The 20,507-nt window shown below is 41.4% G+C and overlaps 1 protein-coding gene across 1 annotated transcript in view; it reads left to right on the top strand.

Moving 5' to 3' along the window:
- The first annotated feature begins 2,552 nt into the window (after window positions 1-2,552).
- Window positions 2,553-20,507, top strand: part of OCA2 (OCA2 melanosomal transmembrane protein) — a 290,480-nt gene continuing 272,525 nt past the window's right edge. The window contains exon 1 of the mRNA XM_039499675.1: window positions 2,553-2,824. Within this exon, the coding sequence (XP_039355609.1) occupies window positions 2,553-2,824 (272 nt within the window). The remainder of the gene's footprint in view (window positions 2,825-20,507) is intronic.

Raw genomic sequence — 20,507 nt, 5'->3', positions numbered from 1 at the left:
CAGCTTGGAAAAGAGGAGACTAAGGGGGGATATGATAGAGGTATTTAAAATCATGAGTGATGTGGAGAAAGTAGATAAGGAAAAGTTATTTACTTACTCCCATAATACAAGAACTAGGGGTCACCAAATGAAATTAATGGGCAGCAGATATAAAACAAATAAAAGGAAGTTCTTCACGCAGCACATAGTCAACTTGTGGAACTCCTTGCCTGAGGAGGTTGTGAAGGCTAGGACTATAACAGCGTTTAAAAGAGAACTGGATAAATTCATGGAGGTTAATTCCATTAATGGCTATTAACCCGGATGGGTAAGGAACGGTGTCCCTAGCCTCTGTTTGTCAGAGGATGGAGATGGATGGCAGGAGAGAGATCACTTGATCATTACCTGTTAGGTTCACTCCCTCTGGGGCACCTGGCATTGGCCACTGTCAGTAGACAGGATACTGGGCTAGATGGACCTTTGGTTTGACCCAGTACGGCCATTCTTATGTTCTTATCTCTAAAATAAATACAAGTGAATACGTTATCTGATTAATTTAGCCTTTTTCCTCTGTGTATTTCTCACAAACCAATCCTGATTCCCACAAAGGTATTTAAGTATTCACTAGAGTAGACAGTTGTTGTGAACAAATTTCAGCATCTGAATTGTTCACGATGTCTTCGCTATTTGCTATTATTTATTGAGTTGTATTGGATAGTCATGCATGACACATGGCATCTTTTTGTTCTCTGATTGGATGACTGAAACTTTTAACATCAGAATAATGAATAACAAAAGAAAAATGGACAAAATGAGTATCACAATTCCAATATGAATAGTCGCTTGTACTTCTCAGGGTCTATAAAAGTTTTCTTGAATAAACTTGCCCGTAATCCAAATCCTCATGAACTTGATGATTTCTATGACCCCATGAATAACAGAAGTACAAATTTGCCACATATATTCACAAAAATATTTCTGAATCGCTTTTGTTTTGTATTGTTCAATGTGGTATTATTCAACAAGCTTGAATAAATATCATCTGGTCCTAGTGATATATTGCCCTTGATTTTTCTCAAGTTGCATTATCATTTGCTTTTCTTAGGTCCTTACATGAACTAACTATTGACTTCTATTGTGCCTATAAAGGCTGCAGGGTTTTCTCTGCAGAGTTAACTTAGGTGATTGGTGCCCAGGTGTTGAGGAGCCACACTACAAAGCCACATGCAAGTTGCTGTGTCCTTACTGGGGCTGTGCTCACCCATGTGTGTTGCTGGTTCTTTGTGTTGCAGTAAGCTGAGCTGCTCTATGATTCTTTCCCAGTGAATTGTGATCTGTCCTTCTGGGGACATGGGGGAGTTGTGAAAAGGTACAGGAGGACTATCAGCACTAGAATGGTTTAACCTGTGTCCTCACTGTAAAGCGGGCAAGTTACCTGCCTGAGTGAAAGTGGCAACTGGGCTTTAGCCCATAGCTCCACCCAGGCCAGCTAGCCTGGAGTGAAAGCACCACCAAACTCAGGTGAGAGGTTTTGTGTGTGTATGGGAGGGGGGTTAGGGAAATACCTGAGTAAGAGCTGAGTTAACTCTGTGGTGAAGTCATATCCAGAGAGGGCTGGATTCTCTCCTTTGTCCTAGATCCGCTCAGCACAAAGTGGGGTTGCGAGGTGGTGTCTCAGGGAAACGCTTCCTGATCTGTGGCTGATCTATGTCAGCCCAAGGGCTGCTCTAACTTATGTAAGCAATGTGTTGTCTGTTGAGGATTGGTTTAACATCGTTCCAGTCAGCTCCTTTCTGGTCCCTGACATGCCTCCTGTGCTGAAGGGAGGAGTGGTTGGAACAAGAGTTGGCTCTAAAGCTTCCCTGCTGCTAGGAGACCTCTCAGTTGGCCAGTTACAGTTAGAATCTGGCTCCTTTGTGTCAGATGAGCAACACAAAGGAGCCAGATCAGAAATGAAAATCTGGTTGTTAATTGTCCTTGAGACCCTCTTACACTCATAATGGTCCACAGTTCCTGCTGATTAAGCTGGATATATGCAGATAGCTTACTGGACTGGGGCTTAAGTGTTTCTGAGGTAAAAAACAGGGCTAGAAGTACGTGCTGTATCACATCTACCTTGCTGATGGTGTTGTATGGGCACCTGTTTCTCATTCTGATGGTCACAGTGCCAGAGCTCAAACCTGCCGTGGCAATGAATTTAGTTCATTCTCTAGGATAAACCAGTTTTAATTTGGGAGAAAATGTGTTTTGGGGAAATTCCACATTTGGGTAAAGAGAAGGATAGCTATGTCTGCCAGGCTGTTTTATGTATTTATTTTAAATGATGGCTGTTTTTGAAGCTGCTCAGAGTTTTCAAACGTTAAAGTATTTCTGGTAGAGATGAATTACCAAGCAGACTACAGGTAAGCCAGTCAAAAGTGCAAGATACATATAGTATGTCCAACGGCATTTTAACACCTGGATATCAACACACGTGTATGTGTGCATGGGGGTAGATATAAAATATGTGTATTCAGTATGGTCCTAATAGATTTGTTTTCACTCTTTTCAGGATAGAAAACCAGTCAAAAGGTATGTACTTGGATAGCAAAGATGATGGCGCAATCTCTAGAAATCTAGAGATGGAGCTGACTCAGGCATCCTCTCCACACCATGCTAACTTGCACGGGAAGGTGGCAGCTGAACCAATTGCCAGCAACTTCAACGAGCTGCGGCTGTTAAAGGAGTTTCGTGGAATGGTGTCTGTTCAGGAACAGCCACAAAAACCCTATCAAAATGGAGCAATAGGGCAGGATGGCTGTGTTCCCCTTGGGAAGGATTTCAGCCCACTCGCCATGCAGGGGAGGTAAGGGCAAGAACACATGGAATCAGTTTCTTTTATTGAAAGTTGTTTTGATTCCCTTACAGAGTCGATAAAATATATTTTATTTAACATCTTTCTATAACGTATGGAGCAAAAAGCTAAGCAGGAATTTATAGCAGTTGTAATTGCTTAGAGATGGTGACTGGCTCAGCAGGTTCCTGGACTAATATCAGCTTTTACAGCTGCTCGGCATCGATTTTGCTATGTTTTCTAAATCTGAGACCTGGGTTTTCTTCACCACTCGGTGTGTTTTGTGATGGGTTTGTTTAACCGACGGAGAGAAAACATCTTTGTTTTGATAAAATGACACCCAAATTAGCAAACTGCTTCACAAGTCTACATCAAGGCAATAAGCTGCATCACCGCTGAGGAGGGCTGTAGACATAAAAAGACACTAATAATGCAGTCGTGAGAGTAAGCACAACATAATACCATACATGATCATTTAGGATCTGATTACTTGAGGTTATGAGCGCCTGCTAGGAGATGTTCTCTACACTCACTGCAGCCAAGGTGGCAGTATCAGGCCCCAAATGTGTGCAATTTTATTTTTATGTTTAAAATGGCGACTCCACAATATTGCTAGTGGCTGTATAAACTTTCCACACCCATTTTCATTGTGCTGAAGTGCTTTGACTCTGAAAGGTAGCAATCGCTGAGCTCCTGAGACCCAATTATCATATAGAAAAATCCAACCTGAAATAAATAGAATAAGCACCCCAGTGAGAGTGGGGGTGGAAATAAAAGACATTTAGAACCGTTGTCAAGAAACTTCAGTGGTTCTGAGGTTTCTTGATGTCTATTTCATAGATCTATTTAAGGCTAGTAGGGACCATTGTGCTAATCTAGCCTGGCATTCTGCTTAACACAAGCCATAGAATTTTAGTGTTTCATTCCACCCAAAATAAAATGTTTCATTTAGATTTTGAGCATTTTTTAAAAATGTTTTTACATTTTAAAAAATTGCAGAAAATTTCAAAACAAAATAACTTTTTGAACTGAAAAAAGTTTTCATTCTGAAACTGTTGAAGTGAAACATTTAAACTTCTTTGGAACTCTTTTGCTTTTTTGATATGAACAATTCAGTGAAACTGACATGAATCCATGAAATGTTTAGGTGTGACCAAATAAATACTTTTTGGGGAAAAAGAAAGTACTCTGTAGGCTGATATAAAAATATGCTCTTACTTGAAGAACTGATTTTTTTCCTGTTTGTTTGTTAGTTGGGCCTTTATATGTCTGTGGGAAAGAAGCTGAGTTAGGGATTTCAGTGGATCATAATTTGTCCAAAATTTCCTTCAGATGGAAATGTGGAAATCTTTAACAATTGAAAAGAATTACAACAACAACAATAATAATTAATAATTATTAATAATAAATTAATACAAATCAACTCATACTCAAATATTCTTCTGAGTATTTTTACAAAATCCCAAGTGGTTTGGGAACAAAGTCAAATTATGTAAAAGCGCCTTAATTTTGAGTGCAGCAGGAATTATTATTGGGCTGATGGAATCAAGATGTGCTTTTTCAGAAACCTGATGACAGTAAGTGGAGTATGAGAAAATGGGCTACGGTGTCTTGGGGAGTCAAAGACAGCTGCTTTTGAAAGTCTTGTATGTGTCCGTATTGAATAGTGCTGGTAAATACAGTGCTGATATGCAGTAACTGTACAGTTAATAAACATGGTATTTTGAAGTTGAAAACACATAAGATATAGACATTAGAGATGAAGAAGATGTATTAGATCATTGAGTCCACCTTTCTGCAAATGCAATCCACGGCTTGTGGTAACAACCATTTTCCGATTAAGTAAAATGAAGTTACTGTGGGTGATCTAGGGATAAATGTGCAATTACTGTATCATATTACAGAGAATGATGTACTCCTAGCTTTTTATAATAAAGCATTATGCACCGGAAAAGGGTCTGCTTGAAATTCTCAGCTGATCTGCCCTCTCCCCATCCCAACACAATTTCAGATCTCTACATGCAAATGCCGTTGATATAATACATGAATCTTGCAGCATTTTTAACTCCCACTTTTTTTTATCATGCATTATATCCGGTCTTCTGATAGCAAAAATCTGCATTGAACAAGTGATGATTTCAGGTGAAATATTTACAATAATAGAACAGTGAGGCCTGGATCTTGCAATCACTTATACTTGTGCTTAACTTTCCTCCTCTGAGTAATTCCACTGAAATCAATGGGACCACTCCTCATAGTCAAATTAAACATGGGAGTAAGTCTTTGCAGGGTCCGGGCCCCAACCTATATGTCCGTGCCTTTCCAGAGTAATGAAAATTTCACTTCTGATGTTGTTTAGTGTGATGCTTACAGATGAAGAGTACTACTGATTAAAAAAGGTGAAGAAACAAACAAACAAACAAAAACAGTCCTAGTCACAGGAAAGAATCCATTAATTTGACATGTCTGTGTAATTTGTTTTAATGTATCTATTTAAGTTAAATTGGTTAATTATCTTTCAAGGATAATAATCGCAAGGTGTCTAATTTTTCAAGTGTATGCCAAAGCAAGCTCTTTCAATGAAGCTCTTTAAAGGGATTGAGGATTTACTTCAGTCAATAAAATAAACTTTAAGAAATGGTTCTTAAATTAACTGGCCGATTTTATTTTTGGGAGGTGGATATCAATGAATCATCCTTTGCATTTGCTGTAGCGTGCTGAGGTGCCCACTTTCTAATGTGCCCCAGGTCTTTCCCCTACTCCACCCCTTCCCCCAAGGCCCCACACCTACCCCACCTCTTCCCACCCCATTCTAGCCCCTAGGGCCGGCTTTAGGAAGTGCGGGGCTCAATTTGAACAGTTTTGGCGGGGCCCTGGCAGGGATGACTTAAAAAAAAATGTAAAAAAACATGTGGGGCTTGTACTCAACAGGCAGTGCTTCAAGACTTTGGCGGCAGGTCCTTCACTCGCTCCAGGTCTTTGGCAGCACTGAAGGACCCGCCGCCGAAGACCCAGAGCACCGCCAGGTGAGTAAAAATTAAAAAGGCGCCTCTAGCCAGGGAAGGGATTCTCACTGGGCGCGGGGCCTGATTCGGGGGAATTGGTGGAATAGGCCTAAAGCTGGCCCTGCTGCCCCCTCCCCCGAGCATGCTCTGCACTCACTCCTTCCCCACCCCCCCAGTGCCTCCTGCACGCTGTGGAATAGCTGATCGCAGAGGGCGGGAGGCGCTGTGGGGGAAGAGGGTGGAGAGGCGCCAATTGGCAGGGCTGCCAGCAGGTGGAGGTGCTGAGGGTGGGGGAGTAGCTGATAGGGGGACTGCCAGTGGGTGTTCAGCACCCACCATTATTTTTACATGGGAGCTCCAGGACTGGAGTCAGTGCCTAGGGTAGTGGGTACACATCGTGGAGGTGTATTGCCTCTAGTTCAAGTACTTCAGGCTCGTGCTTGTTCAAGGGTTTGAGGTCAGTTGTTAAGTCTTCATTAGATTTGTCCTTTTAGCCTGAGCTGCCATTTTACCTATCAAATCCTCTAACTTCAGCTTTCACTCTGATGTCCCATCTAATTCTATTGCTTCCCTCTTCCTCTTCCTAACCTAATTTGACCTACAGCCCTGTATCAACCATCATGGTGACTCCTGGGACCTTGTGTTTTCTAAGCACTGCTCCCACTTGGATCTCTCATTTGATATCTTCTCCTTTCTGATCACCACCTTATTTCCTTCAGTATCGGTCACATGCCCCCTGGTTGCATGACTGGGTCTTTAAGAACTCCAATTTATCAACCTTTTTTGACTATTTTTTGCAACTCTCAGCACTCTCCTTTCCTTTCTTCTCCATGCCTTCGTAGGTGACACCTCATCTCCTCTCTCTCCTTCCCCACCCTTAACTCCTTTGTTCCTCTCTCTTGCTGCTCTACCCACATCCCCAGTTCTGGGTCAGACCTCTCACCTGCTTCATGCGTTGCTTAGTGTTTCTGGAGAAAATCCAGTGACCACACAGTTTTCCTCTGTTCTCTCCTCTATTGAGGGGGAGAGAGAAGGGGAGGCAGAGCACAGGGTTTCTTGCCCAGCAGCTCTTCAGTATTAAAATCCACTCATTTGATACCTATGTGTCCGTCTCCTTGACATGGAGGACTGTGAATGTGTTGGCATCAACTTCAGTTGATGCTCCTGTCCATGTTGAGAGGAGTGAAGAACAGATGTTAGTGTTGGTGCCTCTGTTGGTACCTGTAGGCTGTTTTTGTTGCTGTCTTGTTGGTGAACCCTAGCATGGCAATGTCCCTTATTACTCCTCTTCAGAGTTTGGCACCAGAGCCTCTTCTGGGAAAAGCTAAACCTTGGTTCCTGAAACCTTGGTCTCAGTTTTGCTACCATTGGTAATGGAACTCAGAATCCATGCCAGGGATCTCCACCAAAGTCACGGTAGTTTTGTCAATTCTCTGTCAGGACAAAAGAGATGTAGAAAAGACTTGATGACCGGAGGCCTGATCCTCAGCTAGTATCAGTCAGTTAGCCCCATTGACTTCAGTGGAGTTACACTGATTTACAGGAACTGAGGATCTGACTCCTGACGTTACAGAAGAACCAGATTTTTTCCTTCTAGTAATAAAATGGGAACCCTGTGCTGACCCAGTTCATTTAACTTACACTTCCTCCTAATATCCTGCACAGAAACCATCCCCTTTCTGAGCTTTGCATTCTGAAATAACCCGTCACCCACAAGTGGGCATAAGAAATAGACCTGATTATGCATTTCTGGTTCTACTGCAACTAGTTCCCTTTTCCCTTTTCTTCATCTGCCCATATTCCTCCAAAGTCGTCATGATTGTGGTAAAAAGTGGTCACCATTGAAAGGTCAGCAAATGTCATGAATAACATCTACAGTTATACAGGATTTTTTAAAAAAATAGGGATATAAGAATGCTCCAGCTCATAAACCAAGTTCTAACTGAAAGGGTTAGGAGGAAATTTCCATTATGGGCAATTTCATAGTTTTGCACTTCTGGGCTTCATGTATATTTCTCTGAAGCATCTGGTATCTTCCACTTCCAGAAGCAGTGTACCGGACTTCATTAAATTGAACAAAGGTCTGATCTGGTATAATATTTCTTATGTTAAGAGTTGTGGGTCGTCTTACTGATTCAATAGTTATCAATACATACTTTTGTTGTAATATGTAGGCATCTCAATAGCATGAATGGCAGATTAGGCTACCTTCACAGGAAAAGGGCTAAAGACTTGCTGTTTTTGTACCTAAAGCTGAAATTCTCCATATCTCAACTTGGGAGGCAGAAGAGGAGACCTACAGCTGTGGGCTTATTAGGCCCCAAAGGCCAAATCTGAATTAATCAGGAAGAAGACATAGACGTCTCTTTGCTTTGAGATGTCATTCAGACCTGAGTCTGAAAAGCTCAAGGCATTTTGGGGCTGGGAAAGACAGAAAGAAACCTGATTACAAGCCATTTCTTCACATAGCAATTTGGGTCCTTTTCTCCTGCTTTGGATGTAATGGCTGGTCAAACCTCCCTTTGGCTATCCTGGCAATTACATAATCTGTTTTTAAGGCAAGTCAGAAACTGGACATTTTCGAGTAGAAATCCTACATTTCTGAAGGGACCATTCTGATCTGTCATGTCAGTTGCCCACATATTGGAACAGAAACCAAGGCAGTAAGAATGATTTATTTAGAAGTTTGTTGTTAATCCATTCTCTTATGGCCTGGGAATTGTAGAAGCCTTCAGAAATCTGGTGTGCATACAGGACGCAGAGTACTAATGGGATTTGATTCCCAGGTGGGCCCTTTACATGCTACTGCAGTACAAAGAATTAATAGTAACTTAAAAAGTTTTAAATGAAATCCAAAATGATAATTTAGTTTAACACAGTTTAGTCTGGGCATATTAAAGATTCTCTTAAGCATTTGTTATAAATGTGAATGTATTCAAAGATTATACAGTTTGTTTTCATGCATAAAAGATACAGTGTGAACCCCAGGAATAAATATACACTCTCTGTTGGTTATTTAACCAATATTGGCTAATATTTGTGTGTTTTACTTGCTGTTTTAAAGCATCATCCACGTAACCCTGGTCCAATGTATCCCAAATTTGAACATGATGCAATAGCCATTTATTTGAAAAAGCTTTGGAGGAGGAGTGAGAGTTTGCTCATGGAAAGGGAGATCAGTGAGGTCCAAAAGGCTTTTCCATTGCTTTCATTTATTGGCTGGCTGAGAACTATATTTTTCCCGCCTCTGATTGTTTCTATGATGCTGTGTGATCATCACTAGTCAGTTGCATAAATTGTTAGGGCGCCTAGGACTTTTTGTATAAGCACTCTTTATTCCTTACATCTATAAATAAATATAAGCTATATACTGGAGTTACCAGATTCATTGAAATGTGTGAAATATTTATAACAGTGCCCAGAGGTGAAAGTAAGTTGGTACAGTCTGGTATGGCATTCCGGCAAGAGCTGGTACACCGTCAACCGTACCAGCAGGGGGCAGCTTCCCCAGGCTGGTGATTTAAAGGGCTCAGGGCTCCCTGCAGCAGCTGGAGCCCTGGGCCCTTTAAATTGCCGCAGACCTCCGCTGCTGGAGCCATTGGGTAGGGGCGGCAGCCGGGAGTCCCACGGTTTTGGTGGTGATTTAAAGGGCCTGGGGCTCCGCTGCGGTAGTGGTGGCTGGAGCCCCGGGCCCTTTAAATCACTGCTAGAGCCCCACTGCTGGAGCCCCAGGGCTCCAGTGGTGATTTAAAGGGCCCGGGGATCCCAGCCACTGCTACTGCAGCGGAGCCCCTGGCCCTTCAAATCATGGCTGGGGCTCCTGGCCCCTGCTGCAGCTACCGCTCCTGCAGTGATTTAAAGGGCCTGGGCCTCCCAGCCGCTGCTACTGCACGGTAAGTCCTTTAAGTTACTTTCACCCCTGACAGTACTTGAAACCTTTAGAAACACTCCTAGATTTTCTTGAAACAGGGATCATGGACTCTTTGAGTGAAGCTGAACCCAATACCTGGGCTTATTTGTGGCTTTTGCATCAAAATTTTCATGACTGTTGTGACTGAGACCATTTTTTCCTGTTTCTGATACAGTAGTAACTTCATAAGGCTCCCATTATGTGAACAGGAGTTGAAGATAATCCGTATCCTGAGGACCACCTCATTAAAACTAGATGCAACACGTGGGAGTGACAATCAGAAGGAAAGCTGTAGGAGGAATGAGGGAAACAGAAATAAACATATTATGTACATAGGCCAAATAAATACATTAATGTTAGGGCTGTCAAGCGATTAAAAAAATTAATCACGATTACTCACACGATTAATCGCACTGCTAAACAATAATAGAACACCATTTATTTAAATATTTTTGGATGTTTTCTACATTTTCAAATATATTTATTTCAATTACAACACAAAATAAAAAAGTATACAGTGCTCACTTTATATTTATATTTGATTACAAGTATTTGCACTTAAAAACTCAAAATAGTATTTTTCAATTCACTTAATACAAGTACTGTAGTGCAATCTCTTTATCATGAAAGTTGAACTTACAAATGTAGAATTATGTACCAAAAAAAGGCATTAAAAATAAATCAATGTAAAATTTTAGAGCCTGCAAGTCCAGTCCTACTTCTTGTTCAGCCAATTGCTCAGACAAACAAGTTTTAATACATTTGCAGGAGATAATGCTGCCCGCTTCTTGTTTACAATGTCACCTGAAAGTGAAAACAGGCATTCTCATGGTAGTGTTGTAGCTGGCATGGCAAGATATTTATGTGTCAGATGTGCTAAAAATTCATATGGCCCTTCATGCTTCAACCACCCTTCCAGAGGGCATGCGTCCATGCTGATGACAGGTTCTGATCAATAACGATCCAAAGCAGTGTGGACCGACGCTTGTTCATTTTCATTATCTGAGTCAGATGCCACCAGCGGAAGGTTGATTTTCTTTTTTGGTGGTTCAGGTTCTGTAGTTTCTGCATTGGAGTGCTGCTCTTTTAAGACTTCTGAAAGCATGATCCACACCTTGTCCCGCTCAGATTTCTAAAGATAGCTACAGCAGTTGACCCAAGGTTTAAGACTCTTAAACCTTGGGTCGACTGCTGTAGTTATCTTTAGAAATCTCACATTGGTACCTTCTTTGTGTTTTGTGAAATCTGCAGTGAAAGTGTTCTTAAAATGAACAACATGTGCTGGGTCATCATCCGAGACTGCTATAACATGAAATGTATGGCAGAGTATGGGTAAAACAGAGCAGGGGACCCCAAGGAATTTAAATTTACACAAATTTAATTAACGCATTATTTTTTTAACAAGTGTCATCAGTATGGAAGCATGTCCTCTGGAATGGTGGCCGAAGCATGAAGGGGCATACGAACATTTAGCAGATCAGGCACATAAATACCTTGCAATGCCAGCTACAAAAGTGCCATGCAAATTCCTGTTCTCACTTTCTGGTGACCTCATAAATAAGAAGAGGGCAGCATTATTTCCTGTAAAAGTAAACAAAGTTGTTTGTCTTAGCGATTGGCTGAACAAGAAGGAGGACTGAGTGGACTTGCAGGCTCTCAAGTTTTACATTGTTTTGTTTTTGATTGCAGTTACATAACAAAAAAAATCTACATTTGTAAGTTTCACTGTTGTGACTACAGTACTTGTATTAGGTGAATTGAAAAATGCTATTTCTTTTATCATTTTACAATGCAAATATTTAATAAAATAATATACACTTTGATTTCAATTACAACACAGAATACAATATATATGAAAATGTAGAAGAACATCCAAAATATTAAATAAATTTTAATTGCTATTCTATTTTTTAATAGTGTGATTAAAACTGTGATTAATCGTGACTGATTTTTTTAATCACACTGTTAAAAAAAAGTTTTTTTGAGTTAATCGCGTGAGTTAACTGCGATTAATCGATAGCCCTAATTAATATCAGCTGTTCCTTTTGTCCATTGGCATCACAGTATATCTTGAAGAGGCATTTGAAGGAGTGCAGGAAAGTGGCTTTATGGATTAATTCAGGGAGAGCCCATGGCATTTTGGGTTCATTTGAATTACAGCTGAGCAAACAGCAGACAATTTATTTGATGAATTTAGTATCTTTATTTATTAATGAATTATCCAGGAACAGATCTCAATTTTTATAAATTTCTTTGTTGCTTGAAATCATTCAATCAATGATTTATGTGAACATATTTCATTATTGTTTGTGTATTGTTCATCAGAACTATTGCTCTGAGCTTTTACTCTGCTTATAATTTATTGTTCACAATAGATCATGTTATTGCTTCTGTTCCCTGACTTGCTGAGTAAAGCCCATAATGACCTTTTAAAGACATAAACTTCCAGAGAATCTATATTCTGATGAGACTTTTTGCAAATAAATTTCACGAGTGTGAATGTTTGTGCATAGTGAATAAGAGGGGCCACAAATACTCCCAAAGTGAGTTTAGGGCTTTTATTCAAATGAATATTTACAAATTCTTTTTTGCCTTGTCAAGCTTTAGTTTGAACCCAAAATTCAAAGCTAAATTTAGGGCAGTTTTGAACCTACAAAGATCAAAACTGAAACATTATTTTACACGAACGCCTGAGAAATGGTAGAAAACGGCTGAGTTTTGCACTCTTCTACTGTTTTCCTAATGGTTGTCAATGTGGTTGTTTTGAGGTCTTCTTAGTTAGGCCTCCAAGGCCAATTGTGGAAAGATGCCAGTGACATATGAGCTTCAATCTGCTTTGGAGTATGACAGCTGTTTCATAATGTAAACCTCTTTTTAAATGTAGGAGGCTTTTAATGTTGACAACTTTTTTTACATTATAAGGTCAAAGAGTTAAGCCAGCCAGGCAATCAGACTTCCAAAAGAAATAAACTGTATGTAGGCAATTACAGCTGATAAATAAGCTGTTTCTTGGATTTACATTAGTCAGTTTAGATGAATAGATTCCGAGGCCAGAAGGAACCATTGTGATCATCTAGTCTGACCTCCTGTGTAACAGAGGCCATAGAATGTCCCACAATAATTCCTAGAGCATATCTTCTAGAAAAACATCCAACCTTGATTTAAAAATTGCTGGTAATGGAGAATCCACCATGAACCTTAGTAAATTGCTCCCATAGTTAATTACCTTCACTATTAAAAAGTTGCATCTTACTTTCGGTCTGAATTTATCTAGCTTCAGCTTCCAGCCAATGGACCTTATTATATCTTTGTCTGCTAAACTGAAGACGACATTATCAAATATTTGTTTCCCCTCGTGTAGATACTGTTGTGAGAGTGCTACCGGTGTGGTGCTCTGCTCTGCTCTGTTCAATGTTGATATCACTCGGCTGCGTGCGTGTGTTCCCTCTGTGTGGTGTCCCAGCTCTTCGAAGATAGCTGACACAGCAGACCCGAAGAGAACCCCCAATGACCACAGAGCCTAGTAAGGTACGAAGGCACGTCGGCCAGGTTTATTGTCAAATGAAGCACGATGATAGTTCCCTCTAGATTGTTCCTCTACAGGGCATACTACGAGAAAGTGCCTCTTGGCAATGGACTCGGCTCAGTCAGTGGCGTGACTTTCCACTGCCCCCTCGGCCGGACAAAGACACCGCCCCAGGGATGCATTCTTATACACAGGTACAAACAAGTTACGTATGAGGTGCAACCCCTCTACGTAGCAAGGTACAACCCCTCTATGTAGTAAGGTGCTGCCTCTCACCTTGTACATGTTGGTTCGAACAAAACAACTCTATCCATCATATTACCCTTTTGGCCCTGTCATTGGGATGGGTCAGCCTGTTCCTTGTTATCTGTGTGGAGTGTACGAGTATGCGAATGTTCTGATATCTGGTGTTCAGTACCTTTTAGATATGTCTCTTTTTGCAGCATCAGTCCTTTCCTTGCCAGCTTCTGTGAGCAGGGCCTGCCTCTGGCTCACAGCTTAACTTTGCTTTATGTTAGCAAAGTCTTGACCATTACTTTAGTTCAGGCCTTAGGCCTCATACCGGGCCTCTGATACCAAGGTTTATATCTCAGGGCCTCCTCTTACTACAGATACTTATAAACTCTGATCAAGGCATCTTCTTTTTGTTAAGCAAAATAGATTGAGTTCATTGAGTCTATCACTATGTGGCATATTTTTTAATCCTTTGATCATTCTTGTGGCTCTTCTCTCAACCCTCTCTAATTTATCAGCTTTCTCCTTGAATTGTGGGTACTAGAATTGGACACAATATTTCAGCAGCTCTTGCAACAGTGCCAAAACCAGAGGTAAAATAACCTCTCTACTTCTACTCAAGAGTCCCCTGTTTATGCATCCAAGGATGAATTAGACATTTTGGCCACAAGGTTGCACTGGCAGCTGTTGAGTATCCACATGAACCCCAAATCTTTTTCAGAGTCACAGTTTCCCAAGGTAGTCCCCCATCCTCTACGTATGGCCTACATTCTTTGTTCCTAAATGTATATTGTTTGCTCACACTCTGGTTACTAAGCAATCCAGATCGCTCTGTTTCTGTGACCTGACCTGTCCTCTTCATTATTTATCACTCCCCCAATCTGTGTGCCAGCTTCAAATTTTATCAGTGATTATTTTATATTTTCTTACAGGTCATTGATAAAAATTTTAAATAATGTAGGGCCAAGAAATGACCCCTGTGGGATCCCACTAGAAACATACCCATTCAATAATTGGGGAAGGATAGCTCAGTGGTTTGAGCACTGGCCTGCTAAACCCAGGATTGTGAGTTCAATCCTTGAGAGGGCCACTTAGGGATCTGGGGTAAAAATCAGTACTTGGTCCTGCTAGTGAAGGCAGGGGGCTGGACTCAATAACCTTTTGAAGTCCCTTCCAGTTCTAGGAGATGGGATATCTCCAATTATTCATTCAATGATGTTTCCCTATTTATAATTACATTTTGAGACCTATTGGTTAGTCAGTTTTTAATCCATTTAATGTGTGCTATGTTAATTTTGTTTCATTCTAGTTTTTTAATCAAATTGTCTGTTTTGTGGTACCAAATCAAATGCCTTATAGAAGTCTAAGTATATTACATCAACACTATTACCTTTATCAGCCAAACTTGATGTAATCTCATAAAAAATCAAGTTAGTTTGACAGGATCTATTTTCCATAAACTCATGTTGATTGGTATTTATTATTTAATTTGTTATTAATTGAGTCCCATATCAGCTGCTCCACTATTTTGCCTGGGATTGATGTCAGACTGAGAGGCCTATAATTATCTGGCATCCTGTTTAAATATTGGAACAACATTAGTTTTCTTCCAGTCTTCTGGAACTTCCCCAGTTTTCCAAAACTTATTGAGAATCAACATTAATGTCCAGCATGCTCTGCAGCCAGATTTTTAAAACTCTTGGATGCAAGTTATCCAGAACTGCTGATTTAAAAAAAAAAGTCTAGCTTTAATAGCTGCTTTTTAACATCCTCCCGGGATACTAGTGGAATGGAAAGAGTGTTATTGTATGATATGACCACATCTATTTCTCCCTAAATACAAAACAAAAATATTTATTGAACACGTCTGCCTTTTATGCATTAGTATTGGTAATTCTACCATTTCTATTTAGTAGTAATGGATCAATGCCATTGTTAGGATTCTTTTTGTTCCTTATATATGTAAGAAATGCCTTTTTATTGTCCTTAACTCTGCTGGCCATAGACTTCTCTTTGTTTCCCTTTGCTTCCTTTATCAGTATTCTACAATTCATACCTTCTGATTTATATTAATTACTAATAACTTCCCCTTTCTTCCATTTTTGTATAGGTTCCTTCACTTCCTCTCTAAACCAGGTTGATTTTTTTAACCATTATGACCTTCTTCTTTGATTGAGTTTCTGCGCATGTAGTAAAGTGTTCTTAAACAATTCCAAATTATCATTCACATTTTTCTGATTAAAGTCTTCCTCCCAGCTGATATGGTTCATATTTTTTTCCAGCTTTGTGAAATTGGCCAAGTACATAGTTTGGACTTTATTTTGTTTGCACATTATACATGAGATCAAGTCATGATAACTTGTACCTAAGCTACCATTACTTGACAGAGGAGGTAGATGATATCTAATATAGAATGCCCCGTGTGTTGGATGCAACATTTTTTGAGTTAGGAAATTGTCATCTATAAAAATATTAAGAAATTCCAAGATGTTTTATTTCTGGCAGCATGAACCCTTCAGCATGTGTCATTCAAATTGAAGTCCCCCATGTCCACAAAGCTTATTTTCTTACACATTATAGATAGGTGTTTAAGGAGCTGCTCATGCTTTTCCCTAGTGTGATTTGCTACTTTGTAGCAGACACCAACTTACACCCCAGCTTGTGCTTTACCTGTTAGGACATTGATCCATAGACATTCAAGATAGTTTTTTCTGAGTTATCAGTGACACTGAAACAGGAAATGCCTAGGTTCCTAACATTGGTGTATAGGCAATTCAAGAATTTCTTCATATCCTTTGGTTCCTTGATTAATTTTGTTCTTAATATCTCAATTTTGTGCTAAATATGTGCTCATACCGTCCCTCTTTTTACACGCCCCCACTTTTGTTATTAGTTTAATGCCTTCCTTACTACTCTAGTCAGCCTGTCCCTGAGGAAATTTGTTCCTCTTCTACAGAGGTGGAATCCATCCAAATTATACAGCCACCTCTCCTCATAGAAGATGGACCAATGCTCCACACAACTAAAACCCTCCTCCACTTAACTACTAAGAGGTTCACTTATAGAATCCTCTTCCTTCTGTCATCCTTAGCTCATGGGATAGGAAGGATCTCAGAGAAGATTGCTTGGACATTCTTCAGCACACTTCTGCGTTCCCTGAAGTCATCTATTATCTGTAATGTACCCAGTGTCGTAAGTGCCAGTCTGAACCATCTCCAATCGATCCTTTCCCATCAACTTTAGAAGCCTATGCAGTCTTAGAGTGATGTTTTGTGTCTTGGATCCAGGAAGATAGCACACTGTCCTGTTTGCTTGTCCCTTGCAGAATGTTCTCTTAATTATTTGTAGTACTGAGTATCAGAGGGGTAGCCGTGTTAGTCTGGTTCTGTAGAAGCAGCAAAGAATCCTGTGGCACCTTATAGACTAACAGACGTTTTGCAGCATGAGCTTTCGTGGGTGAATACCCACTTCTTCGGATGCAAGTAGTGGAAATTTCCAGGGTCAGGTTTATATATGCAAGCAAGAAGCAAGCTAGAGATAACGAGGTTAGTTCAATCAGGGAGGATGAGGCCCTGTTCTAGCAGTTGAGTGAAAACCAAGAGAGGAGAAACTGGTTCTGTAGTTGGCAATGTGGCCATCCTGCAGCAAAAAAACTTCAGGACCAGACTTCAAAGAGAAACTGCTGAGCTCCAGTTCATCTGCAAATTTGACACCATCAGCTCAGGATTAAACAAAGACTGTGAATGGCTTGCCAACTACAGAACCAGTCTTCTCCTCTCTTGGTTTTCACTCAACTGCTAGAACAGGGCCTCATCCTCCTGATTGAAACTAACTCTCTATCTCTAGCTTGCTTTCTTTGCATATATATACCCCTGCTGGAATTCACTTGAATCTGTCAAAAGGATTGTCTGTCTTCCTCAGATGATTGGAGGTCTCTTTGTGGGCAAGCTTGGTTTTCTTACAGGTTGGGCCAAGCTGCCATCCACAAATTGTGTCCAGTACAGCTCTCCATTCCCTTGACTAGTTGGATCTTGAAAGATATCTTCCAGAGTTTCCATGTTGAGGACCTGGTATTGATTGAATAGTTCCAGCTGTATGGAATTCCTCCTGGTCCTTAACTCTCTGGTGGCCACAGCCTGCCCTTGTGTTTCCAGCTGTGTAGAATGCTGCCCTCTTGCCTCTGCTAGTTATGAATTGAAGTTTATGACTTTTCTTCTGTCTCCTGTGTGTTGACTCCTGGTTGCTTGTTGGGTTGTTGTTTGTCAAAAGGCAAAGCGTATGGCCATTGCCCCACCTCAGCACTAATTTCCCACACTGCAACATTTTATTGCAGAACTGTTTTACCCCTTGTTTCCTGATGTGCCCACAGCCATCCTAGAGCACTCCTAATATAATGGACTTTTGACTGTGATGCTGACATTCTATTGCTGAATGGAAATATAAATCTCTGGAATAGCAGCCAGTCAACTACTCACCGGAGCCGCGGGACCAGCGGACTCTCCACAGGCACGCCTGCGGGAGGTCCACCGGAGCCGCCTGCTGCCCTCCCGGCGATCGGCAGAGCGCCCCCCGCGGCATGCCGCCCCAAGCACGCACTTGGCGTGCTGAGGCCTGGAGCCGCCCCTGTGTGCAAGGGCTCAAATGCACTGGAATCAATGAGGCTTTTCTGAGGGAAACCAGCACAGGACATCACACAATGCAAAAGAGCACATGGTGGGTGTGGGGAGGAGTTAAGGGGAACTGAGAAGGTAGGGCTGGTACCTGTGTAAATCTACCTGTGAACATCCCCTCATTGGTGTGGGGAAGGTGTGCCTAGACACTTACTGCACAGAAGGTTGAGGAGTGGTTCCAATGCTGCTCCATGACCTGAGGAGGGGAGTACAGATTCTTCAAACCTTGATGGATGTACCTAGCAGTACAGCCTATTAGCTCAGCTGGGATGTGGCAAAGAGGATTTAGCCCCAAGTTTCTGTCATGTTTGAATTGAAAGCATGGACATTAATGATGGAAAAGTATTGTTAGATCTGCTATGATTTTGCACCCACTTTGCACAAATATAAATAATTGCTCTGTGCACAGCAGTGGAAAATCAGGCCCAGATCAGCACCTGAGTTGTGGGAGTATGCCTGTCATTTATTTTGGATCCTCAAAACCTGGTGTTTTTATTCAATCCTCTGCTATGGCTGGGTATTCAGGTAGAAGTGGTTTCCAGGAGAGCTTTTTGTCATTTGCTCTTTGGCAAGAGGGCTGTGAACTCTCAGTGAACTCTTTCTGATATGGCGCTCGCCATAGCCGGTCGCTGCCAGGCTGGATTATTATAACACACTCGATGCTTTAAGACCATCTGGAGATGGCAGCTTGTGCAGAAGGCAGCTGTCTATTTACTGAGTTGCATTTCCCACAGGTCGCACAGTACACCTATGGTCTGTTACCTGCACTAGCTATCATTTGATTTCCTCTGGTGTTTAAAATGCATGTGACATTGGTGATACGCTCTGTTCACCTATGCTTAACTAGTGGTGAACCAGGACTCCATTGTGCTAGACCAAAAAAAAAATGGTCCCTGACATACTTAGATTGTCAGTTCTTTGTAAGACAAGAGACAACAGATGGATTCAGACAAGCAGACTGGGAATGAGTGAGACCACTGCTCTCAATCTGGCAGCCACAGTAAAGAAACAGCCTTTTACCCGTAAGCACCTTACCTGGTGATTGCTTAGCTCTGTAGAGCAAGATTGCCCAGTCAGGGTAATTCCCAACCTGGGTAGATGTATGAGTGTTAGCTCTGCTCGAGCTAGCGCACTAAAATATTAGTGTGGCTATGGTGGCCTGGGCAGTGGCCTGACTATGTACCTAGGATCTAGATGGGGATATATTTGGGCGGCTAGCCTGAGCCGCCACTGTGGCCACACTGCTATTTTTAGCATGCTAAATTGAGCAGAACTAGTATGTGTACATCAATCTGAGCTGGAAATTACACCTCCCAGTTACAGTGTCGACGTAAGCATGCAGAGAAAATGTTCCTGTCAGGCTTTCTGGTGGTTGGCCCTTTACATTTTCCAGACATATGGACCCACAACCCTGAATTGGCCATTTTGCAACTCCCTGCTGCCTGCTGTCCTGCAATTCTCCTCCTCCTTCAGCTATTTAGTAGTATTATGAACTCATGTTGTATTTTCTATTCCTTTTTCCCTTTCTCATTCCTGAGGAGATGGCACATGTTCATAGTATTGCAGACACCAGAGAGAAAGAGAACACACTAGTCAATGTGGGAGATGAACAGTGCATGGACTAGGGATTTTGCAGGTGGGTCAATGTTTAGAGATGTAAAAGGAGACATGACAGGTTTTAGTTGTGGCCTGGTTGTGGTGGGGAAGGAGGAGAGGAAGGAGCTGAAGATAAGCCTAAGGGTTAGAGGATTGAGTAACTGGAGGCATGGAGGTGTTGCCAAGAATAATTGAAAAAGGAGCTAGTGGAGGGACCTGGAAGGAAATATTAGACTTTAATCTTGGGCCATGTTAATTCTGAGATCACGTGAGGGAGAGATTCTGAGTTGGTGTTAGTGTAGCATAGTGTAGCGTTAATTTAGGTGAGTGTAGATGCAAAAGAGGAGAGAGCCCAGGATCAAATATAGGGAATTCCCTGTAAGCAGGGAAGTGGGGCAGAGGGGGATCGGTTGAAAGGGACACAGAAGGGAGGGTTAGAGAGATAAGAGGAGAACCAGGAGAGGATGAATCTTGAAAGTTGAGTGAGGACTGAATAGCTAGAAAGAGAGTGTGATCAACAGTGTGAAAGGATGAGCATAGACCCTGCATTTGTCTAGGAAGAGGCTGCAGGAGACTTTGAGATCAGTTGCAGAGCAGTGAAGTGAGCGGAAATCATACTGAAGTGGATCCAGGAGTGAATTAGAGGAAAGTGAGCTAATGCAACAATTGTGAACAGCCTTCTCAGTGGGTCAGAGCCTCAGTGTAAAATGGCGTAACTCCCTTGAAACTGGAATAGGCAGGAGATCAAGGGGCC

Source organism: Mauremys reevesii, linkage group 1, assembly GCF_016161935.1.
Source record: "Mauremys reevesii isolate NIE-2019 linkage group 1, ASM1616193v1, whole genome shotgun sequence".
In the NCBI taxonomy this organism is placed as follows: Eukaryota; Metazoa; Chordata; order Testudines; family Geoemydidae; genus Mauremys; species Mauremys reevesii.
Note: the sequence above shows the minus strand (reverse complement) of the source record. Positions and strands in the feature narration are given on the sequence as shown.